The sequence below is a fragment of the Perissodus microlepis genome, chromosome 19 (assembly GCF_051167445.1).
Source record: "Perissodus microlepis isolate ML-2025 ecotype Zambia chromosome 19, ASM5116744v1, whole genome shotgun sequence".
NCBI lineage: Eukaryota > Metazoa > Chordata > Actinopteri > Cichliformes > Cichlidae > Perissodus > Perissodus microlepis.
In genome coordinates this window covers 20618494-20644322 of record NC_140479.1, presented here as the reverse complement: position 1 = coordinate 20644322, position 25829 = coordinate 20618494, and the positions used below count along the sequence as shown (strand labels likewise).

At 41.5% G+C, this 25829-nt stretch overlaps 1 protein-coding gene and 1 long non-coding RNA gene across 6 annotated transcripts in view; one reads left to right on the top strand and one right to left on the bottom strand.

Annotated features, from left to right (window-relative positions):
- The first annotated feature begins 513 nt into the window (after positions 1-513).
- LOC146365929 (uncharacterized) lies at positions 514-25602 on the top strand. Its single transcript, XR_014798555.1, has 3 exons — positions 514-604; positions 23969-24022; positions 24217-25602. It is a non-coding gene; the product is annotated as an uncharacterized LOC146365929 (long non-coding RNA).
- fermt2 (FERM domain containing kindlin 2) overlaps positions 1652-25829 on the bottom strand; it is a 40523-nt gene continuing 16345 nt past the window's right edge. For 2 of the 5 annotated variants that reach the window (XM_084914179.1, XM_084914178.1), the window contains exons 3-17: positions 25596-25829; positions 19544-19672; positions 16026-16058; positions 12654-12879; positions 12424-12526; positions 11953-12060; positions 9916-10050; positions 9320-9369; positions 8618-8742; positions 8343-8449; positions 8046-8261; positions 5701-5721; positions 4455-4579; positions 4177-4318; positions 1652-3812 (exon numbers count right to left, since the gene is read on the bottom strand). In XM_084914179.1, coding sequence (XP_084770305.1) covers positions 3639-3812; positions 4177-4318; positions 4455-4579; positions 5701-5721; positions 8046-8261; positions 8343-8449; positions 8618-8742; positions 9320-9369; positions 9916-10050; positions 11953-12060; positions 12424-12526; positions 12654-12879; positions 16026-16058; positions 19544-19672; positions 25596-25829 — 1928 coding nt within the window. In that variant the 3' untranslated portion in view covers positions 1652-3638. The remainder of the gene's footprint in view (positions 3813-4176; positions 4319-4454; positions 4580-5700; positions 5722-8045; positions 8262-8342; positions 8450-8617; positions 8743-9319; positions 9370-9915; positions 10051-11952; positions 12061-12423; positions 12527-12653; positions 12880-16025; positions 16059-19543; positions 19673-25595) is intronic. The other 3 variants (XM_084914180.1, XM_084914181.1, XM_084914182.1) reach the window with 3 other exon arrangements.

The following is a 25829-nucleotide window of genomic DNA, read 5'->3' as shown; positions in this document are numbered from 1 at the left end:
GGCACCCCACCCCCGAAGTGGCCCGAGCGAGCCCCAGGCTCCAGGCCCCGACAAGCAGCCACCAAGGAGTGAGCCGGTGTGTACCTAGACGCCCATCCCCGGACACACTTAATTCTAATCATAAAATCATAATTTCATCCAACCATGTGCTCACAGTCACTGTCATCTTTACAGTCTCCATCAAATATCATGGTAGAAGCTCCCTGTTTAATACCTCCATCGCCCAGCATCTCTGCAGGTGACAGACATACACCGTGTCCACTATAGAGGAATGGGCAAAAGCTTGCAAATAGGCAGACTGTCTGCAGGCGTTCTCTGATCTAATCTCCTCCACAATCTGGCATTTGGCTTCTGCTGGGATGCCAGGTATACCAGTCAGATGTAGGAAAAAGCAGCTCTTTTTGGTTAAGAATGCACCAGGCACTGGACTGCAGTAGAAACATGGGCAGTACAGATAGCTGTAGACTGCCCTCTGGTGGAGAAATATAATCAGTACACTTGTATATGACTACAGGTAGTGTTTGTTGGGTATATTTTTCGGCAACTGGAAATTGTATCCTCATCACAAGGTTCAGTTTTTTGTTTATGTTTCAGTGGGAAACCCGTAAGTATAATCTTTCTCAACTTCACGTAATGTATAAAAGCTTCTTTTCTTGCAGTCTCGGCTGACTGTTCTGTCTTGTAGCTGGTGTTTTGCGCCTCTGGTATTCTTGCCAATCCCCGCTCATGTATTGACCCATGTGCCTGTTCATCTTAGCTGATATGATGCCTGAGAGGAGCTTCCATGTAGTACTGAAGCAGGTTATTGGTCGGTAGTTGGATGGGACCGGTCCCTTCTTGGGGTCCTTGGGGATCAGGACCGTCCGACCTTCGGTTAGCTATTCCGGGCTGGTTCATTTGTGCTGCCAGACGCTCGTGGAGTGCAGTCAGCTTCTTCAGCCAGTAGGCGTGAACCATGTCGGGGCCTGGTTCATACTCTTCATACTAGAGACCCTTTCTTGGATGTCTGCCACCGTGATGGTTACTGGACCCCGTTCAGGGAGGAGGTTGCTATGGTCTGCCCTCAGATCCACTAGCCAACTTATAGCCAAGCATCTCACTGATCACTGCTGCCGTATTGTAGATTAGTCTCGGTAAGCGTGGCTGTAGGTATCATCCGTAGTGCTGCATTAACATCATCGAGCAGACCTTCTGAGGCTACTTCTGCTACACTGCAGTAGTGATGTCGTGGTAGGAAAGCTCCACTTTACACAGTCTGCATTTGTTTACTGTGAAATGTTTTCACTTTTTAAAAAATCTGTTTCCATTTCCTTCCTTCTTCGTTTTGCCGTTCGCGCTAGTTTCTTCTTTGTTAGTATTGAGTGCAGTCTTAGCAGAATATAGCTTATTGCAGTGTACTGCAAGTACAAGAAACACACTTGTGGGTTTTTTTTTTTTTAAGAATAGGACGTGTCGACAATGAAATTCCGGGTCAACGAATTGGACAGATACAAGTAATTAAATAAAAATTATTTTATTCATTTTTTTAAATAAATGCATTTTTACAGTCAAAAAACAGAACAGCAGGACATGCACTGCTACTCTTGACACTGAAGGCAAACAAAAAGTCAGAGAAATTAAAAATTAACAGAACAGTTTTCGCTTACCTCTGTTCTTTTTTTTTTTTTTTTTTTGCTGATTTGTCTCTCCTTCATATGGACATTATTAAATTGCACACTTCAATTGTGTCAAATACCAGACAAATAGTAAGTAGTGAAGTAACCTAAAATGGCATAGAGTCAAACTTGCAGCAAAAAAAGCACATCAATGACAATGTCAGTTCTTTTTTTAAATGAGCTAAAAATGACAGAGCTACAAATGGAAATGTAGAAGAGAAAGCAGAAATGGGGGGGAGACAGGGCACAGTGAAAAAGGCTTGTGTATCTGTATTTTAGAAAAATATATATACTCAACAGAACTTCTTAACCAAACCTGTAATTTGAGACTAGTGTTATCTTCATATATATTCACATATATCTTCATCTGAAACTCAGTAAGACTACAACATGAGCAGGCACATTTACTACACGTGTTGACAGATGGCTTACCTGCAAACCCCCAAAATGCAGAAAAACAAAACAAAACTGTACAATTCTATAAAAATGTTTGTGTTTTTTTTACATTAGTTACAAAAAAAAAAAATACTTCATTTACTGATCCTTCATACTGAGGACAGAACAAAAAAAGTTTGCATATTTATTTTTTAAACTCTGTGACCTTTTGCTGGTGTGTACTGATAATAACGATAACAACAACAACAATAATAATAATAGTAATAATACTATATGGTGTGACAAACAAAACAGCGTTAATGTAAAAGCCAGTACAAGGGATATGTGATAATGTCCCTCCTGTTATGTAGTGTACATGCACTACGCTATGAGACATCAGTGGTTTCAGATCTGAGGATGCCGTTCAAAGCTGACCTAAAACTGTGGTCAGAAAAAGAGGCATAAACAGATGTGTTAATGCTCTCTGGCACAAAATCTGTGCACTTTAAGCTTTGTCTAAACAGAAGACTGCTTACAGTTTGGAAAATATAAAAAGACATCATGTTTTAAAGGCATGTTAATTACCTTAGTTGAACATTGTAACTGAAAATTTTTACACCTTGCTTTAAAAAAAACAACTAGTAGGTGGTTGTAGTCAGCGCTACACTCTATCAACACTTCTGCAGCAAGGACATTTACATCAGCCGGAAACCAGATAACTCAAACCCACTTGATGCTCATGCTGTCACACTGAACTGTAGTGTGCCCTCATTTTTAGCGGTCTATTAAATACAGAGTACATCTCACAATGTCAAACCTGTCAGCTAAAACATAATCAACAGAGCGACTCAACAGGAAGGACACAAGTTGTGAGGCAACGACAGAAATCAGAAGCAAAAAAATAAACGGAAAGTTCAGGACAGCTTATTCATAAACAGGACTATATACTGCACAAGTGCACTTACACGTGACTTCAAAGAAAAACCTTTCACAGAGTGGACAGGATGGACATGCAGATCTGATCGACTGACCTCTGCTGTTATAGATGCTCTTGATAATCACCTTTTAGGATGAGTAACTGTAGGTCCCTGAGGCACTACAATTACATTTTTATCTATGTTTTTATGTCAGCCTCTTTAGTCCAGTTCCAAAAGAGAGAGAGAAAAGGAAAGTGAAAAAGAATAAGTGGGGAAAAAAAAGATTCTTTGGGATTTATTCTGATGTTTGAATGGTGTTAAAGGGTCGTCATGGACGTAAGTTGATGGCCAGTCCAGGAGGAGAGGAGACAGGTGGTTGTAGGACAACAGACAAACTTAGGTTTCTGCTCAACCACTGGAGTTCATCTGAACTGCATCCACCACAATATTAGTGTTGCAACAAATGACCTTGTCAGCATTAATGCAAAAAAAACCTCCAAAAAACTATGACCTTAAAAATAGCGTCAGCCATGGCAATAGTCATGCTGCTCTGGGCTTTTCAGCGCAGACCTAAACAATTAAAAAGAAAAAGTCAAATAAATTCATACATTGAGGTTTCCCCCCGACCTCCAGCCACTCCCCCTCCTGGCCCCTGACCTACAATCATTGAACCCTGGCAGCCTGGAACAGCTCAGACCCAGCCGCTTGTCAGCTTATAGAACATTTCCTCATCTAGAGACTCATTCTGGTCCTTGGCACGCGTGGACAGGAAGATGTAGCCACCAATGAACTCGTGGACCACCTTACAGTCCACTTCGGCGCAGATGAATGAAAGACTGGGCTCATCTGCAAATTCCACAGTCACCTGTGCACACAGAGCACGTCACATCAGTCACATCAGTCGTTCTTTGGCTGACATAGTCGTTTTATATGTGTGATCAGCTAAGTTAACATCACAACAAGCAATGCAAAGAACTTTCACTGTTGACTTCCACCCTTTTTACTAGATTAATAGATCAACAAATTCAAGTCATTCACTTAATTATCAAACACAATTAAACAAACCAGCAAAATAAATCCAAGAAGGTTAAAAAGAAACTAAATTTGCCTCTTCTGTTTTATAACACTGTGTTAATTTTGTATCTGATCGAATCAGTGTGTCTGCCATATTCCAATAATGTTTTTAAGAAGATAATACTAAAGGTAAAGCAGTTATGTGGGTTTCCTACCATCTTGATCTCCCAGTTGACGTTCCACTGTTTCATGTTACTAAAGCGCCATGTCTTGATGGCATCTCCGGTGCTGGCGTCCATCCGGATCAAACGATTATAAGTGATACCGATCAGCTCCTCCCGCTTTCCACCCTGGAACCTGCAAAGAAGAAAAGAGTTAGAATCTATTGTGGAATGAAAGTGTGTAGATACAATGACTAAATATGTGACTGTCAGTATGTATGATGAGTTTTTTTGGATGAAGACACATCTTTAGTCAGTTGTTACAAACATACTTTGCAAGGAAATGAGTGATCCCAAACTCAGGAAGGGACTGCCATGCCTGGATAAAGCGCATCTTGGCCTCGATGAGACTCATTTGGGCCACATTCTGGTGGGCTTCAAGAATCCGGGCTGAAATCTGACAGAAACAAAACCGCACTCATTACACACATGACTTTTTTTTTAAATTATTTTTTATTTACTCCCACCATTTAAAGTATTCACAAACAGACACACTAATGACTGTAAACAAATGCATCCCACACACCACACTCTAACAACCCAATGCACCAATTTAACACACACCCAAAGTGTAAACAAGCTGTGGTTAACCCCATAAAGCTTTCAGAGCAGGGTGTCAATAACCAGTGAACGTTCACAGTAACTGTCTACTATGTAAAGCTAGAAAACAATTATGAATCCGAGTCTGCTTTAGAGCCCAGACTGAGGTTAATGAGCCAACTTAAGGAAGCTTTCAGGGTGAACTGCGTGAATTAGCATGCACGTATTCACACATGTGTGCCTCCCTCCAGTGGGGCTACATGATTCTTAAGACTGGAACGTAAATCTTACCATGAGCACAGGAGCAGAAAGTCAAAATGACCACATAGCCCAAAACAAGGATTCTGAAGCTGCCTGAACATCACAGCTTCTCTAATGCACTTGAAAAGCTTTAGTGGTCTCTGCTGGACTGCATTACAATAAAATACGTAAATTAGATTTACTGTGATGGATCACTTACCTTCAGCAGTCTGGGCTCTGCTTTACATATATTAGAAATACATGAACTAAAATAAGCAACAAACTAAAGGCTAAACATATTATTAAAAAAGAAAAAGAATAAAATACATTAAACCATTCATCAGTCTAAAAACATTTTCACAAGGGTCTGCTCTATTACATCAGTGAAGCTAATGTTAAATACTGCATATGGACTGTGTGTTAAATGAGCTAAAACATGCAAAAGACCTGCATGGTCCATTTGTTTCACTCAGTCTGCATATTTATAGCCCCACACCACACAGATGCTCACTTGATACAATTATGTGTTACTTTCTTATCTTGTACACCCCAAAGAACACTGTTAGAGTTAATAACAAGTGACATACAGAAACTATACCATCTACTCTACTATGGCGGCCACTATGACTTGCTATAGTTATTGTTAGGTTTGATAACCCAGATACATAAATTGTTCAGAGTTCAAACAATCATGCAAGTATCTAAAGCTTAAAACAGCAGCCAGTGGACACAACTTACCAAGTCCCTGATATAGCCTGGCTGAGAGGGAGAGGTAGGTATGGGAAGATAGGTGGGAATGAAGGAGATGCATACAGAGAGAAGGAATACAACGTTTGGACAAAGAGAAGAAGACAGTAAGATCACTGTTGAGAGAGGAAAGATAAAAAACAACAACAACAATGCAGGACATGACTGTAATAACAGAAAGCGGGGAGGAAGGCTGTGGAGCTAAAGGGGCATGCAGCGTTCAGCCAGGAGAAGGAAAGTACAGCTGCAATCAAGGAAATCACACATTTTCACATAAAGGAAGTGGGCAGTGTAACTGCAGATTTTAGGTCAGCTCATGCCTGCCTGTTCTTCGTAAACACAATGAGCCATTAAAAAAAACAAACCAAAAAACCCTGAAGTCAGTTTCTATGTAATATCTTTGTCAGCCACAAGATGGCGATGTGTGACAGCAGCAGTGAAAGGTGTTGGGCTTCTCTGAGCTGCAGGACTTTATTTTCTGTTTAAAATAAGCCAATTTATCCAGAAACCACCCTGACTCATGTAATCGCAAAACCCCTGTGTGCGTGTATCCGGCTGGAGATGCAGCACAGAAGTCTACTCTGACAAATCTTGCAACAGGAAGTCCAGTTTAAGGGAGGTGGGGAGGGGCTGCAGCTGGCTAAAGAGTTAATGGGCTTATCCCAGACAGTTTTCCCGCGCAACATTCCCAAGCATGGCTCATTTCCGGATGTCCCACGCCCACTACACATATGTGTGTGTGTGTGTGAACAAGGGACTGTACACCATTACGCTTTAATGTTATGCCCAGGGAGATCATCTATTAGAATGTGTTTGAGTGCGAGACTGGATCTGTGCCAGAAAGGACCACAGACAGACACACATCCTGTGCTATTACTACTAATACTCAAAAAACAAAAAGGGAAAAAAACCTTCCTATTTAAGCTAGCCCCAGTTCCATGCAATTATTTGCCACAGAGTGTTTCTTTTCTGTAACCCCCCCCCAAACAAAAAAAACCCTTATCTATTTCTACACCCCTTTTTTGTCACTGGCCACAACTGCAGCTCTGATTAAGTTATACAGCAAACATGCAAAAAAATGTAAAGAACTCCAAAATAGTGCAGGAAAAGATGAGCCAAAGTGAGCTAGGACTCTTCTCTGTCTCTCAGTGACATCAGGTGAACTGTAGGTTGGGCAGTGACACACATTTATGCCATTTTTATCTGACACTAAATCAACTCTTTGATTTTATTTTTTTTATCAGTAGTTTTTGTTATAGATTTGGAAGTAATTTTATGTGGGTGACCCCAAATATATTTAAGGGATTTCCTGACTAAACTAAGAAGATAGCGAGTCAGGCTCAAATACAAAGACAGAACTGAAACTTTAAATTTGAGCTGTTGTAATTCTGGATTAACTGCTGACTTTTAGTACTGCTGTGTTTGATCTCTTAACATGCACATTTCCTCTATGAAAGGAGCATTAAAGAGAAACACTGCTTTGTACTGTGGTAACCTATAGGAAGTTTGCAGCACAGACTAACAAAGTCTAACTTCTCCTAGAGTGTCAATAATTTCTATTTCAACTGCTTTTAATAACATTCCTGGTTTCCTATGGTTCAAACCTGCCTAGATCATTTCCTGTTCTACGTCCATTTTTACCCCTTTATTCCCTCATTTCTTTGAGCATTTTTTCCAGACATCAATGATACTTAAAGTTATGCTTCAGATAATATTTGAGTCGTCACCTGCTGTACCAGCAGCAGCCTCCCAACATCATTCTAGCCTCCTAGCACCACTGTATTTTCCTACTACGATAAGAACAAATCCAGATTGAGTGAATAAGCTACAAGAAGGGAACCCCCTCCCTCACCCATCCCCGACCATGGCAGCCGTGTACTCAGCTGTTCCAGGGTACACAAACACACAAATCTACATAACACTTGAGAACATTCATCGTTAATGATTAAATGTTACACCAGATTATAACGAGGTTTGCTTGTGACCAAAATGCCCAGTCCATAATAACGGGTTTTCTGATCCGTTGCATCTGATATGTATCCATATGACTCTCTACTCTTTAAGTCCTTTTGTCTACAATCACAGAGCTGAGAACGTGGTGGGTAGAAATGTAGAGAGGAGGAGTAGAGGAACAGGTATTTAAACAACTCAGATGTTAGGAGGACCCCACCTGGAATGAATCAGATGCTTTTCAACCTTTCAACCATGTAATCAGCTTTTCTAAAAACACACACTAGACTAGATGATAACCCTTTTTTTTTCCCTTACCAAACATTTCTACCATTTTAACCTCCACATTGCTGTAATCAGATCCTAACCTGGACTACATGGCTTACCTGTTTGTTCTTGTACTTCTTCAGGTAGCGTGGAGACACCAGGCATTCTGGGTTGATATCAGTAGCAACTGGTTCAATGGGTAGGTCAGGGTTCATGTGCTGCATCTTAAGGAAGGACAGAATGTTCTGGACCTCCAGGTTGTATGAGCTATCCGCCATGGTCTTCCCCTTGGAGGCCAAGCGGCATGCAGCCATCCAGTGGGCGTACTGTTTCTCCTGGAGATGAAAAGTCATAATTAACCAACTCTAAAAAGGAATAAGACATCGCATTAAAGGGTGCACCAACTTCAGCCTCACCGTGTCACACCGAAGCCAGATCTCATTCATGCCATCAGCCACAGGGATTAGCAACTTGATGTTGAATTTCTGACCAGAGATGTTAACATCTGGCGTTACCTCACAGCCTACAAATAGAAAAGCATGGTGCAGACAGGAAAAAGAGGTCAAGTGTCAGAGCCTGTTCTTTAGACATGCAACCTCAGATTTTTTTATTTGCAGGGAAAAAATAAATGGGCATGACATTGAGGTTTTTGTGTGTGTGTACTCTTATGCAACTAGGGATGTCTCTGCACCTCTAAGATTCATTTGATGGGAAGGTGTCCCATGTGCCTCCTCTTTACTCTTGTAACAGGAAATTGTGATATCCTTGAATGTGCACCAGTACTGCTTGTAGCCCTTCAACGTCAGTTTCTTGGGTCTAGAGAGAAAAAAAGCGGAAGACATGTCAGAGTTCAGGTGGGAGAAAAAAAGAAAAAAGGAAAAAACAACCATTTTCTTTATTGGTGGTGAGGAGGAACAGCGGGGGAGGGGAGATCATAAGTACAACGGAGGGGGAGAAAAAGAAGTAGAGCTTCTCAAGTGCAAAGTCAGCGAGATGAATAGGAAAGAAGCCAGCACTGTGGAAAACCATTAAAAGAGGAAATGCCTCTTGATATCATACCCCCCAGCATATACATTTTATGAGACAACCACCCAAGGGGCCACCTGCCTGTCAGCAAAGGCTTCAAGCCAAAAATGAATATGATTCAAAAGCTTGGTCCAACTATAATCACTCTAGATTTTTTGCCAAAGAATATTTGCAGGCTGAGCGTTCAGGTTGCCTTTTAAGCTCATAAGAGATAAGAAAAACAGGCAACAGGCTTACTTGGCCAGAGAATGGTCCCGCCATAGTCAACAGCTTTTGGATAAAATGTAATCTTGCATAGACTAACATGCAGTGTTTAGTGGTTTTGCTAATAGTAAAGGTGCATTTAACCTCATGGCACTGGACTTACTTGAAGACTTTAACATAGTCTGCTAGCTCAGGAATAGATGTGATGTCACCCTAGGAGAAAGGGGAAAGCTATTGTTAAAATAAGCCTAGAACACTTTAACATACATACATATATGTGAATAAAAGGAAAGAAAAAAAGGGAAAGGATTAAACACAAAACAATGACCTCACACTTGACTTTGTACATTTTCAATGTCATTGCTCAGCACAGTAAGCTGGCTTCTTATGTAATATCTCAGAGGTCAGTTTCCTCTGACAAGCTGAATACACGTTTCAAGAAGTTGTTGTAACAGTAGAGACATATTTTCAGTGGGGCCTTAGAACCCCCAGCTCTTTGTTAGATGCAGAGCTTTTGAATAACTGTGAAATTTTGCACTTCCAGCAAACTGTAGCGCATTGCATTGTCTTTGTGCGTTTCCTGTCATGTTTATGAGTGCTGATGAAAGGAGACTTCGTCACAAGTAGAAACAAAAGCACCTAACCGATGCCAAGATTTCACAATTGGGAAAAACAAATTCACATAATGACGCCCATTTGGACAAAAAGGATGCAGGCAAGCCCAGTGCACACTCAAGCACCAGTGGTTTTGTCTCATACCAGTGTGTTGGAAGTCTTCCCTCCCTCCAAGGTAATCTCCAGATCTGACAGGGCTGCATCCACTTCATCCACCTCCTTCTCACTATTATTCATGTGGTTGTCTGATGACATGATTGACAGCTTGTTGATGTGGTACTGAGAATGAAACAAAGAGCGATGCTCTGGTTAAAAGCATGAAACAATCTATTACTAAAGTGTCCATTCCCTTAAAGCTTCCAGGTCTAAAATAAAACACTTGAGACACGGGGATTTAAAGAAAGTGTGAGGTGGAGATAGACTGTTAGCAGCTTGTTATCTGTTGCACCAACATTGTCAACAGTATTGCTTTTTTCTATAAAGTTTTGCTGTGTGCTACCGGTGCATAAACGCTCCAGCTACATCTTATAAAAAGGAAAAACAATCTGTGATAATTGCCATATAAATACTTTAAGATGTGTTGGCATTTATGTTAGCAAGTGCTGCCAGCATACACCACTGAGTTTACCAGCTATGCCGTTTTTTTGGAAGAAGCTGAAGATAAAGAAAGTTGTCTAAAGAAGAGAAGTGTGCTAAAGTTACTGTTAAGATTCACTGAGGTCAGGCTGTTATAGGCAATGAAATTGTTTTTACCAAGTGTATACTGAATGTAGGACTGGTGCAAGACTGTAGTAAGAGATTGTTCTCTATTACAAACCCCCCACAAACAAACCCATCAGTGAGTCACAGATACCAAATTTAGCTTGTAGATAAATGGTATTTATAATGTCACCCCATCAGCAACCCCCACCAATATATGAATGAACAGCTGTCAAGAAAGTGAGCGATACAATGCAGCGTTTGATAGAGATGTGAGGATTTAGCTGGCTAAGGCTTCATATTGTAGGACAAAGGGCTTGCCATGATGTCCAATCCTCTGGCTCATCTTTAAAAAATGCAACTCTGTGAAGGAGTGTTTCCCATTTTCCTGTTTGTTTGTGTGATCATCAGAGTTACTTCTTTATCTGCTGAAGTACTGACTACAACCTGTGTCCCAAGTCCATGACTATGAGGTCAATCACTAATCTTGACCACTGATTACCTCATATTTGAGAACTACCATAGTGATACATCCGGGTGACAGCATGCTAAGTCCAGCCAGCTGCATACCAGAGCTGGACAATCATTGCTCTTTATTTAGACCTTAGTATCTGTCAACAGTGAAACCTTAGCTAAAAGCCAAGACTGAAACGCAGTAGTAGCTACTAAAGTGCAAAAAGATAGGCAGCAACAGTCTACCTACTAGCCCAAACACCCAACTTAGATTAGCATCTCTCCCAGTGCAGTGTAAGAAGAAACCAGTGAAGTGTAATTACAACTGGTCAGACGAAACAAACCTAACACCTCAGAGTGAAAGAGTCTTTCTGGGGTGGGTGGTCTGAGGTATGGGGTCCTGTGCTCCAAGATGCCCTATAATTACCCTCAGGGTGAAGACAGGGTGGCGTCCTCAGGTCTTGGCACCCACAGTTTATGAGGGTCAGAAATAGAAGGAACACCACCCCAATGGTACATGAGGAAACCTAGGGGTGTAAAAGAGCTTCAAATCTGTATATCACTCCCATTCAAGCCAATATCCATTCTAGCGACTGTCATTTCTACTGATCTACTTTGAACTTGTCTCAAAACTCAATAATCCAATGCCACCAGTGCCTTTAAAGTCCACTCAGACCAAAATTGTGTTTCTGTTTTACCGAGAGTCACGTAATAATTCTTGGGTTCAAACTGTTTTGACGAGTACACTTCTGTAATAAGAACCTCTCTTTAAATCTAAAAGCCTAAGTACTTTGTTATTAGTATGAACTAAATAGGAAACAATACACAATAGTCAAGATATAGCCTGCATGCTGCAACAGGGCTTTCAGCATTACGGCTTCACTCTGAGCTGCAATCCTATCCAATTCATTACCTTGAAGCTGAGAAGAAAGCGTGCCTTCCACCCAATAAAAAAAGGTCAGCGTTTCTTTAAATTTCATACCTTGCCAACTTAAACTGTATCAGTACGCAAACACTCAGCCTTCTTACCTGGAGGGCAGCAAACATCATCATTTCCTCCTCTGTGCATTCAATTTCCTCCAGGAGAATGGCCCACTTGGCCTGTTCATAGAGCTGGTTCACTCGAATGGCATCATACTGTGGGCACATCAAACCACATTATTGAGCAAACTGGACAACTTTGAATGCAGTGATGTCAAAGGTAAAGGTTGTATGTGATTAATGATACAAAAGTATCAAATAACTAGTCTTTCAAACGCCCCATTCAGGTCATCGGTACCAGATATAGAACGTAAGCTCTACAGGCCAGTGTTAAAAAAATATTTTTACCCAAATCATGCCAACTAATGGCTGGATGTATGCCTGCTTACTTTATGATTATAATAACTTATATCTGGTGCTTTTAGAATACGATGATACAGAGCTATTCGGCATGGCAGGTTCTCAATAATTATCTCAACTGACTACAATGTGCTGTAGTGCTTTTTCTGTGTGATTTACCTTTGGATTGAGGTCAAAGAAGCTGTGATATTTAAACCTCAGCAGCAGCACCTCATTCTCCTTTACATCCTGCTCCATGAGAGACCTGGATGAGTCCAGCCACCTGTACAAACAGTGATTACAGCTAATTAGAATATGTTATTTTTTCACACAACATGAAAGCAGTCTCTTGTAAATGTCGTCTGTTAACGACCTTTTTTAACTAAACCACTAAGCAAAGTTTAACTCACCCCTGATTGATTTTGGCTTTGTCCAGCAGGGACTGGGGCTTGTACAGTTTGACCAGAATGTCTGGTGAGGAGATTGGCTGGCTCACAGCAAGGATGCTGGGATTGCCCTCTGACAGGGGACTGTCTCCGAACCAGGCGGAAGTTGGTGACAAAGGGCTGCCGTCCCTTGAGTCATAGGTGGGGGTCATGGTCTTACTGTATAAGCCTGGACTAGAGTAGATGCTCCCTGAAAAAAGATAACCATCAGTTATTCCCTTGCGGAACCAGAGATACAAACCTAACACAAAAAACTTCCAAATACTGACACTCACAATCAAGTTAAGTACACATAAGTCACTAACACAGCATTGAGGGGGAAGAGTGAAGACTTCTCAGCACACGCAAATGCAGCCTAGCCTGACCAGTTAGTGGTCAAAAACACCATGTGACTACCAGCACAAACTTTGCAGATGAGTGACTTCAACACCACCCTCCTGCTGATGGTGGGGTAGATGTTGATCAGCATGCAGATGATGCACAACATGATCAGGTTTACCCATTTACTTACAGACCAAAAGAAAAACCAGCAGGAATGCACTGCACACAGCAAACTACAGCACAATTTACCCACGAGAAAGAGAGAGAGAGTACAAAAATATTGGAGGAGAATACATTGAATATCTTTTAAACATGTTAAAGGAATATAACTAAATAAAAAAAACCTTTGATAAACTAAGTGTCTAAGCAACTTAAATGCTGAGTTATATGTACAGGGAGTGCAGAATTATTAGGCAAGTTGTATTTTTGAGGAATAATTTTATTATTGAACAACAACCATGTTCTCAATGAACCCAAAAAACTCATTAATATCAAAGCTGAATGTTTTTGGAAGTAGTTTTTTAGTTTTAGCTATTTTAGGGGGATATCTGTGTGTGCAGGTGACTATTACTGTGCATAATTATTAGGCAACTTAACAAAAAACAAATATATACCCATGTCAATTATTTATTTTTACCAGTGAAACCAATATAACATCTCCACATTCACAAATATACATTTCTGACATTCAAAAACAAAACAAAAACAAATCAGCGACCAATATAGCCACCTTTCTTTGCAAGGACACTCAAAAGCCTGCCATCCATGGATTCTGTCAGTGTTTTGATCTGTTCACCATCAACATTGCGTGCAGCAGCAACCACAGCCTCCCAGACACTGTTCAGAGAGGTGTACTGTTTTCCCTCCTTGTAAATCTCACATTTGATGATGGACCACAGGTTCTCAATGGGGTTCAGATCAGGTGAACAAGGAGGCCATGTCATTAGTTTTTCTTCTTTTATACCCTTTCTTGCCAGCCACGCTGTGGAGTACTTGGACGCGTGTGATGGAGCATTGTCCTGCATGGAAATCATGTTTTTCTTGAAGGATGCAGACTTCTTCCTGTACCACTGCTTGAAGAAGGTGTCTTCCAGAAACTGGCAGTAGGACTGGGAGTTGAGCTTGACTCCATCCTCAACCCGAAAAGGCCCCACAAGCTCATCTTTGATGATACCAGCCCAAACCAGTACTCCACCTCCACCTTGCTGGCGTCTGAGTCGGACTGGAGCTCTCTGCCCTTTACCAATCCAGCCACGGGCCCATCCATCTGGCCCATCAAGACTCACTCTCATTTCATCAGTCCATAAAACCTTAGAAAAATCAGTCTTGAGATATTTCTTGGCCCAGTCTTGACGTTTCAGCTTGTGTGTCTTGTTCAGTGGTGGTCGTCTTTCAGCCTTTCTTACCTTGGCCATGTCTCTGAGTATTGCACACCTTGTGCTTTTGGGCACTCCAGTGATGTTGCAGCTCTGAAATATGGCCAAACTGGTGGCAAGTGGCATCTTGGCAGCTGCACGCTTGACTTTTCTCAGTTCATGGGCAGTTATTTTGCGCCTTGGTTTTTCCACACGCTTCTTGCGACCCTGTTGACTATTTTGAATGAAACGCTTGATTGTTCGATGATCACACTTCAGAAGCTTTGCAATTTTGAGACTGCTGCATCCCTCTGCAAGATATCTCACTATTTTTGACTTTTCTGAGCCCGTCAAGTCCTTCTTTTGACCCATTTTGCCAAAGGAAAGGACGTTGCCTAATAATTATGCACACCTGATATAGGGTGTTGATGTCATTAGACCACACCCCTTCTCATTACAGAGATGCACATCACCTAATATGCTTAATTGGTAGTAGGCTTTCGAGCCTATACAGCTTGGAGTAAGACAACATGCATGAAGAGGATGATGTGGACAAAATACTCATTTGCCTAATAATTCTGCACTCCCTGTATATTTGGTCTGCAGTGTTTTAATTTTGGGAGTCTGGCTACAAACAAAAGCCCCCAAAGTGAAGTTATTTGCATTTCCTGTTAGTCCAAGTTCCAAAGTATTTTCATTCCCCTCCATTCCAACTCTCCCTCTGTAGGGTCAAGCAACACTGGCTAAACCATTAAACCCCTTCTGAAATCAGGAAGTGGGCTTGGTTTCTGTATGTGAGTGTGCATGTGGATGTTTATGTTTGCAAACTGAGGTCATGAGAACATGTTGCTGGCTATGGCCTCCCCTTCCTTGTGGGGGAGGGTGATCAGTGGTTCTTTCAAGGTTTTCTTCCCAATGCAAAGTTCATCAGGTCAAGAAGACTTATCCTATCACCCGTAGGGTCCCCTGGGGAATGCCAAATATCTAGGGAAAGTGTGTATAAATTGAAAGCTGGAGTTCCATTAATAACACAAAGGAGCCTCCTCCATCCTGTTTATTGAATCTCCAATGCTGGTGCAAAAACAAAGAATGCTAACATGACTTTACTCGCTAATACTCCCACACTAGAGATTCATAGAGGGCTTAGATGGAAGGAGCAGGACCACCATCAGCTGTTGAAACTACGAGTAAACCATGGGATGGTGGTCAATAAATGAACTGTCATGGATTTGGTTTTTACAGCGCTCCTGTGTGGGCTGCTATTTGAAGCATGCAGATAGGATTATAAGCATGTGATTTTAATTCTGAACACAAGTTTATGGCTAAAAACACAAATGTCCTACATATAACTTGCCCGATAATAAACCATCTCATATCTGCATACTCAAGCAAGTGATTGGCTATCCTGCAGGCACAGTGAGCAGGCCCCTGGAGTAGCTTTAAGAAAAGTGAGCAATGAGCTAATTGCTAAAAGGGCGCAAAGCCTTTGTCATGAGACCACCCGAATCAGCTGACTTCCTTAGGAGGACCAGTCAGGTGACTCGGTTGCTAGTCCCAAATGTGACCTTAACACACCAGCTGTGGGGTGTAGAGAGGAATAAGGAGGCAATGCTGAGGAAGCAGTGCTGAAAAGAAAGGACAGAGGAAGGGGAAAGCTTACCTTTCACAGGTCCGATGTATATTATCTCAGAGGCTAGGATGAAAAGAGAAAGAGTAAGAAAAAGAAAGACAGGAAAATGTAGAGGGAAGGAAGGAAACGGGTAGAAATCAACTCAAGTGGACAGATTTAAGACACAGAAAACTCTACAGGCATAGAAGGAAACAGAGGAAAAAAGACAACAGTTGAGGAATACAAGAATGGGGTATATCTTTGGCATTTCCACAGGCACTGCCAACTGCTAGCCTCAGAGTGGATGACTCAGTTTACCCTCTTCACAGAGGGAGATCGCCCTGGCATGACTAGTGAAGTTCTGCAGTTTCCATCCACCCATTCATAACCATCCAACGCAGCATGGCTGATTGAAAACCCAGGCAAGGCGTTGGTCAGAATGACCCAGCCTTGCATGTATAAAGTGCAGCACATTTTTACAAAGTAAAGGCCGTTCGAGGTCTGTCATTCTCAACACTGACAAGACAGACGATTACAAACAGCGGGCATGCCAAGGCGTAGCCGCTCCACTGGGAGCTGCTGAACTGGCATCACGGGCAGCGTCGTGTCTATGTTCGTGTAACAACAACAGCTGAGGATGAGTAACATGGTTTTTCTACCAAAAATGACCAATTACGTGAGGCAGGTCAAACGAGTGTGGAGACATTTCCTAAATAGTAATTTTAAATATAGAGATTGAGGTTTTGGAAAAAGATTGCCAGTCTTCAAGTGGAAATAAATGGTCATGTACCCATTATGGACTTGTTGTTTAGACATCCACCCATTTCATTTGCTTCCGAGATCAGTGTGGAGCTCACTGTACAGTACACATAGACTATTTTGCATGTGTTTAGGTACTCTATAGACACACATTTCTTGTATGTATTTCTTTTACCGTTCTCGGCAGTAATAAATCAGTTAAAAAGACATTGAGAAAAAGGCAAAATGATCTGTTTAAAGCTTGAGTATCTCCAAAACATTCAATCAGTCTCAAATACTTCAGAAAAGTGTTAAAATAACTGTCACAAGTTCTTATGAATGGTATTATAATCAAATGTGTTGTTTTATCAGCTTGGTGAGAAAATATAATAATCACATTTAAAAAGGTGGATTGTGAAAATACTTGAATGGATTAATAAAACTGTTGCATATTAATTTCCTGTAGATTGAATAATTGATTAACCAAGTATTGCAGTCCTAAATGTGATAAAGGTCGTTCTGCGGTACTGATTGCATCTTTTCAAAGCCTTATGATTTCTATCAGGAGATCTGGGCCAAAAGGCCAGCCCTTCCTCACGAGGGGACGGAATAACATCTTACAACTTGGCCATGAAATGTACTTTGACTGTAGCATGTGATCTGCGATCTGATGTGTGTGTGTGCGCTCACACACACACTCTCACACAAGGAGACTGGTGACAGTAAACAGATTCTCCACATTCCTACTGAAACTCTGTTTCTCCTCACCACCTAATACTCTGACCACATTTACCCACTGGGAACAAAATGTATCTAAACCAAAGGCGTAGAGGAGTGTGTAGCACACCCCTTAAAATGTGGTGATGCAATTCTGGGCGTGATCGATGTGTTGGGAAGTAACTGCTTTTTGCAGTTTCAATCACTCATTACGTTTAAATATATGAGTGAATAAATACACCGTTCACTCTGATCCACATAGGTTTGTAATGACACTAGAATTTTAAACTTGATACAAAGTAATGCTCAATAGCATTCTTAGTACCATGGGAGGAAAATAAAATAAGACACATGAATCTTTTCTACAAGCTAAGAACTAAACCAACAATAACATCAATGTTATTTTATATATTTAACACTATCTTATATAATTTTAAGCAGTGCAAAATTTGAGGTTGTCTGAGGTAGTGCTGTGCGTCAGGTGAGTTGGCATCATCTTTTCATTGTTGATCAAATCGTACTGTTTTAGACACAAATAATTGTGTTAGTCTAACACAATTTACACAGCCTATTAATGTCGGGCAGGTACTAATAACGATTCCTGCCTAGTTCCACCATTAGCATCATCATTAGCACCTTAATGATAACTTAACAGCAGGCTACTGTAGCTACCAGGTAAATGCTAATAGTTAAACAGCAAACTTTTATGTGTCCAGTAGCCAGGTTAATGTTTCTGATAACCGTTTAAAATGTCTTGAAATTCCTTGAAGTGTTGTCCAGTGTTGAACTTACTGTTCATGTGTTCAACTAGTGAGGGGAGGGGCTGTGTGCCTGCCTATCTGCAGCAGTGCTTTTTGAAGGTCTATGTCAACTAGAGCAGCAGTCCCCAACCTTTTTTGCGCCACGGACCGGTTTATGCCCAACAATATTTTCATGGACCGGCCTTTACGGTGTCGCGGATAAATACAACAAAATAAAACTAGTACCGGTACCGAAAAAAAGAAAAATATTCATAACACACGTGAAAAGACCCAGGAAAACCGAGTAAACGATAAAAACGATAACAAAATAAGGCTGAAAACCGATAAAAACCCTGAAAACTATACATTTCACACCTGAACCTCAACTCTCGCGGCCCGGTACCAAACGACTCACGGACCGGTACCGGTCCGAGGCCCGGGGGTTGGGGACCGCTGAACTAGAGGACGCAAAGACAGCACTGCCGGTTTGAGTATCTAATCTGAGAGCCATTTTTAGTATCAAATAGTATCAGAGTATCAATTTTTTTGACAACCCTAGATCCAAATCTGTATTTCAGGAGAATTTGTTTTTCGCAATGAGTGTTCAGGCTGCTATCCCTGCAACTGGTGAGTCTATATAGTCATTCAGTGCACACTGAGCTGACTCTGCAGAGCAGAAAAGACTAATCGCACAAAGAGTCTCATTCACCCTGTCTGATGGTGTTAGCAGTTCTGCTTAATGCTAACTCTGTGACAGCAGTCTGTTTTGTTCTGCTCCTCCCTGCTCAGATGGTTGTAAGTCTCCCATCAGGAGGGAGGAGGGTCAGTATGACTGCACTCCTGTAGCCTGGTTTGGGTTTAAAATGGCAGCGTGACCAACTATGTGTGGAATCTCAGCCATTTTTAGTCCTCCCTGCCAAGGAATTGAGAGCGAGGGCTGTAGATCCCATGCAGGCCTCAAACTCACACATTCATATTTGGTCACGAGAAGCAGGGCGCACCAAACTCGAGTCATCTTAGTGTTTTGGGTGGGCGTTTTTTTTTTTTAATCGCAAGTGCATGAAATACAAAAAATAATCTAAGAAGCTTCATGGGGCCAGCACAACCTGCCATACAACCTGCTGTCCCAGGAAAATAGGAGCAATTGTTTTTCACAACAAAAGAAAGTGAAAATTCTTCCTGATAACCTAAAAACAGATCAGAATCTAAAAACCTAAATGGTTAGGTTTATACAAGCTTTCAACTCATGGGTTGGGAATATGAACTCAAAAATACCCTGGCTTTCATCATCAAGAAAGATTTTTGTTCCTATGTTAACAAACTCAGTTGGAGATCTTTAGGAAACATTGTTAACGAGCCATAGAAGCAGCTCACCTGATCCAGGTGTTAACATCGGACCCTCCAGTTCCAGATCATCTTCTTCCGTCTCCTCCAACTTTTTCTTCTTCTTTTTGGGATCACGGGGCTTGCGCAGTAGAGATAACTCCTCTGGGTGGCGGATATCTTTTGGGGAGAAACATTAAGAAGATCCATTCAATATCACATAAGCATAAACCTTGACTAGCAACAAAGTCAATTTGGACACAAAGACAGACAGGCTTGGATGTCATAGAGTCCCCAAAACCATACAGTAATTTGTGTTTTTTTTAACTATAGGCTTGAAATAAAACCACATGACCTCAATGACTTTAAGCTGTATAGTAGGTGAAAATAGGGACACTAAACCAACCCAAATCTCAAAAAAAAAAGGTGAGAGGCAGATTGGGGGAGAAGAAGGACAAAAAAGCAGAGGGAAACAGATGCAGACAGCTGTGCACATAAAGGGTGGAATACTGTAAATCCCTTTTCTCAGGGCTCTAACAAATCTTGCTTTAACTTTAATCCCCAGCTGAGACTGAGCAGACATCCTCCATCGCCCTCCTACTCCTCTTCCTTAGACAATTCCTCCAACACACATTAATAACACAATTCAGCCGACATTGGAGAATAGTAAGGTAGCATTACTTTTACCCCCCTGCCCGCCAAAAACCCTTCCAAAACTCTTCACAACAAACAGGTAATAAAGATGAAAAGAACCAAACTGTAACTGCGTGTATGCAAATGGAAGAGAAGCGTGCAAGATCCAACTCGGACAGTAAGACACCCGCCATATTGAATATAATGACTAAAACAGAGCAGTCTTTATTCCCTGGCTTCTCTCTCTTTTCCCTCCTTCCCTTGGGCCTGGAGGCCAGGGAACCATCACTCAGCAGCAGCAGCAATGATGTTTTAGGATGGCTTGGGGCGGTTCTGATATAGGCGGTGAGACGGCCAGAATGTGTCAGGACTAGAATAGATGGAGCTCGTCTAGAAGCAACGCACATCTGGACCCTCAGCTGGACTTGGTTTTCTCGAGGATTCCATATGAACTGACGAACACGCAGATACTTGAGAGCAATATTTCATATTTTTATGTAATCAAGTGCATAGCTATCCATTTTCTCATATCTATTGAATCAAATAATTTTTTTTTCAAGAAGAAGGTGAAGAACCTGAAGAAGGTGTTGTGGAAAGCACAGGCAGAAGGGTTGAGAGAACGTCTTGGCTTGGTGTGCAAGCTTGTTTGGTTTGTGTAACTAAAGCAAAAGCATTCCAGGAGTTTTAAGAACTACCAGATGGGAGCTCACCCTTTCTCTGCCTCCCTCCTCCCCCATTCTCACTCTGCTGTAGCAGACGAGCACAGTCCCTGTGCCCTTATACAGCCATGTGAGTTCCAGGCCTGCTGCTGCGCTTTAGCCCCCGAGGAGGCAAATATACACAGTAAAGTGTGTATCAAACGGCAAGTAGATGGATAGGACTGTGTCTTTTTGTGAGACATTGCAGAACCATGTGGCATTTTATTACAACCTAACTCTGTTTAATTGTTATGAGCCTATCATCAACACTGGGAACTTTTCCATATTATAAATATTAGCATGACAAACTCTGGGGGAGATAATGCATCTGATGTAATCGATCTCTATTATTTCAATGAAATGAGTTAACGCCATGTTTTTCAATTGTTTACACTACTTTGAGTTTGTTGTCAAAACCAGAGAGCTCAAAAACTTCATTTAATTAAGAACTATAAACATGTACACGTATGCAGCAGTGTATCTGATTTCTGGAAAAATCTGTGGCTGCTTAATAACGTGCAAATTTGTTCCACTAAAATGCACCGACATCCAGAAAAATTATCTACTCAGGAGATCATTTATGCTGCTCGTATGCATGATTACATTCTTTAGGTCACTACCCACCACAGTTAGTGGCCATAGGTGGTAGGACTGTAGATTATCTCCATAACTGTTGAAACTACATCAATCACCCTGCTGATCTTCTGCTCAGCTCTCCTCGTACTTGGCAACCAGGCTTCAAGACAGCTAAATGCCTCCATTTAAAGAAATACTTCACTCTTAACTCAGAGCAGGCAGTACACCCTTTTCTGGCTGACAACCATGGTCTTGGAAATGCCAATTCTCATCCCGGGCAAGTGTTGGAGTTTATTTTTTGCTGACATATTCATACTCCTACGCTCACCACTTTTGGCTGGTGTCAGGAGGAGGAAAGAGGAGGAGGGTGATGGTCAGAATGCTTACAAAGGCTTGGTGGATTTTCATTTGCAGAAATGACACCTAGACAATAAGATCCCAATCTTCTGTCCTGCTGACTTGTGGCAGTAACCAGGCCTGAAGCCAGAGGAAAAGGATTGACTGGGAGCCAGCAGCGCTTGCAAGATTTACTCTTTGGAACAGATGATTCACTGCAGTGAGTAAGACCAGCCGCAGAAGAATCACAAACATCATCACAGGCTAATTTTACAGCACTTAAGTTTGCCGTATAAACTGATATAGACCTACATGGGCAAAAAATTACAAAGGAATCATCTGGTTCCTGTGTTTCCAAAATGTTAAGAATAGGTGGTCTAGTTCCCACATATAGGCTTTACTTGGGCGGGCTGCCCAGGTATGTTAACAACAGGCCTAGGATATTTGGCGACTCATTTTTTTTTTTTTTTTTTTTTAGTTCTGTTCTTTTTAGCTGCTCACCACCAAGCCGGGCCCTTTGCTTCACATGCTACCAGTCTGGTGCTGTAGCAGTCCTCCATATAAAATATGGAAAACCTTTCCCAGTGGAAAGGACTACAAGTGGCGAGGATAGTCCTTCAGCTCAGAAGATCTACTGAGAGCTGAAGGGCACTTAAAACCTGCACCTGTAACAGGTGGAGTGGAGAACTGGTTCATGCAGCTCCAAGCCAACCTCACCTGAGTTTCAGAACAGGCTCTGCTGTCACCACACATGGAAGCTAGATGTTGCAGTTGAGTCACAGATCTAAAGACTCACACACACACCATTTGCATTATATGTTTTAAGAATTGAGCTGATTACACATAAAGGAATAATAAACTTTTGGTGTTTATATTAAGTCAAATCATACTACGAGTTCATTCAGTTCTTAAAATGGCACAAGTCTCTTGTACTATTTTTCACTCTGGCTTTGACAATCTATACCAAACGGCCTTAGTGGCTTGGGAAGAGTGACAGTTCTCTTTCTGTCAGACACAAGGCTAAATATGTGCTAAAAGGCAACTCAGAAAGGATAATGATGCACTTACATTTAGGAGATGGAGCTGAGGCCAAACCACAGTACTCCTGTGTTATGACAACAGTTGAGAGCACATTTGGGCCCAGTCAAGCAGGCCACAGGTTGATGGGTCATAACTCTGCTGGACCAAAACGACAGAGCTAAGGTCCATACAAAAATCAGAAAGGTTTCTTGAGGACAAAGTGGTGGGACCAAAAAATTACAGATGTCTGCTTCAAAGTCACTCTTCATGTGAGGTGCTACTGACAAATTACTAATGAATCTGTTTTGCCAGACATTATTTAATGGCTCACTGTAACATTTCATTACTGGTGCTGCCTATTAGCCATTCCATAGAAAACCCTCTGTGTTGGTTTTCAAGCGCACAGTAGTTTAAAAGAGCTTACACAGTTGCTCTGAGTGCAGCAGCTTGACTCTTGTTAGTCTGAAATGACGCTTTTCTAAGGGAGGCAGCAGATTTGCACCACCTCAGGCTCCAATGTCCTCAGTCATGTGTTAGTCAGTTATGAAGAGTACATTCTGTCTGCTGGCTCACAGAACAAATGGTGTTAGAGGGTGTGTGTGTGTGTGTGGGTGGGTGGGTGGGCTGAATATATATTTAGTCAATATGAGAAACCAAGTTGTGAAGATGGCACAGTGAGCAAAAGGAGGAATTTTGGTGGGGTGCAAAGCAGCTTGCAGGAAAGGCAGCTAACAACAGTACACCCTACTGTGGGATGACATTAACTGATCCATCAGGATTGGGGAGTGAGTTGGATTTCATGACTTGTCTGAACTTTAATTACACAATATACCAAAGTTATTGGCTGCATCATCAAGCAAATGAAGATTCGACAATTTCCTCTGTTCTCTAAAACTTTAAGCTGAGTATCTTTTGGTGTGAATTGGGCCAGAAAATTGTGACAGCAGTTTCCCTGTAGCATTGTAGTTGCATTTCTTCACAAAACAGAAGACATTACAAAAAGTGGAAAAAATATAATTTTGGAGAACTCTGAATTGTTTACAGAGTTCAAAATTGTTATCTTTAAACTAATTGTGGAAAATCCCGAATGCCTCTTTTTCCTATCAACTAAGCAGTGCAGGACAGGATGTAAGGTCAAAACAGGAGTGGAACTGAGTGATTTTTGTGTATTACAGTACATCAGCCTTTTGCTGAGCCCTCTTCTCTTTTCCAGGCTTACCAGATGGAGTGCATTTGTCAAGACCAAGCTGCCTTGGACATGGGAGAAGTATGTAATGGCAATGAGAGTGTTATGTTGATTTCTTATGCTGGATGTTCATTGACAGAATTCAATTGCTCTAACGAGACTAAAAACCAGACAAAACATTAGTTTGGAGGAAAGAATAATGTTTGTTAATACTGCAAAGTAAAAGACTGTTGCATGAGGTAGTTGTAAAACTGTTTTCTGTTTCTGTTTTGCAGACTTGCACAAGTAGCCCAATGACTGAAGAACTAAACACGAGAACTAGATCTGGTCTTAAAGCCAAGCTTATCATCACTGGGAAAAAAAAGAAGAATCAAATCTGGTTTCTGTCTTCCACTATCCCTGCTCCTCCCTTTCTGCTGTCTGAAACAAAGGCCAGCTGGACAGGCCTCCACTCTTCCTGTCCCCTCATTCACTATGCAGCTCACAGGCAGGCAGGAGAAACTATGCAGAGGAAACTGTCAAATTGAAAGCTGCCCAAATAACAAAAAATGCTTCCAGGTCACTGCAACTGTAAGTCAGCTTAGTAAGCTGTCATACATCTACAGCAAAAGGAAAAAAACATCCCCACTCTCTATTTTTGAAAATAAAATCTTGCAACCTGCAAAGTCAGCTAAAATAAGTTTTTCTAAAATGTATGCTTATGTAAATGTGAATATAACAGATGTCTCTGTATTTTCAAAAAAAGCTTCTTTGTATATTTACACTAAATAAAATGCTCTGCAGAAACCAAACTAAAAGCTAAGTAAAGAGATACCAACAGGAGACCCTGTCACTGGAGCCCCTGATCCTACTTGCCGAACACAGTTCAGTGACCAGGACACGACAGGTGTGCTATGATCCTGCCTAAGGATACACGTGCGTGGGAGTTTTTTCAAACCTGCAAACTGTACTGTAGATAGTGATTGAGAGGCAGGGGCAAGGGGCAAGGGTTGAGATCTGAGCTGAAGAAAAGTGGATGTTAGTAGGTCAGGGGTTGTTGGAGTCCAGCATGTGACCTCAGTCATCTTTGGCAGATCAGCAGATATCTATAGTGTGTGCATGTGACCCTTAGGCATTAGTTACGCCATGGAGGACACTTAAATTAGAACTGATGTTATAAGAAGGAGACTGTGACCAACAGTAGGAGTCATTTCTATGTACCTTGTTGCACACCTTTGTTTCTGAGACATAAATAATCTGTTTACGAAACATTATTGTGAGACTGATTGGAGCCCTGGTTTCAAGGACATGACTTTAGATTGGGTTGAAAGTCAGGAGACACCACTTTGGCTCTGTGAGCTTAGACTGTGTTTAATAAACACAACAAATTGCCAGGGATAAAAACAAAGAGGGAGGAAGGGCATGATTAGCCATGTTTGATGTCGAGCATTTTAGACCTTTTCCAAAAATACTATCACCACAAGAAGTTTCCAGCTAAACAGGGTGTGCATAAGTAAACTGCATGCCCCATTTTGCAAGTGAAACAATTTCAAATACATAACTACTTGCCAACAACACCTCATCTCACACTGGCTTCATGAGAACTTTTCACATGTCCACTTAAAATAAAACTGTTCATTCCATTCCTCTGAAAAGGAGTCGATCGTTCACTCACTGAAAGTTTTGCAGATGTCTGACACGGCCTTGAAGACCCGGTCAGAGAAGTTGACCTTGACTTTCATGTGCTTCATGTTGGGGAGCTGGAGCCGTAGCAGTTTGTGCTGCGGCGTAAAGAGCAGCCTGGCGTCAGCTTGGATGCCGTACTTATCCAACGTCCAGTGGGTTTTTAACAGCCATGTCTTCTTCTTCTCCCACCAGAGAGCATGGTCCGACCAGTCCCTCTTTACAT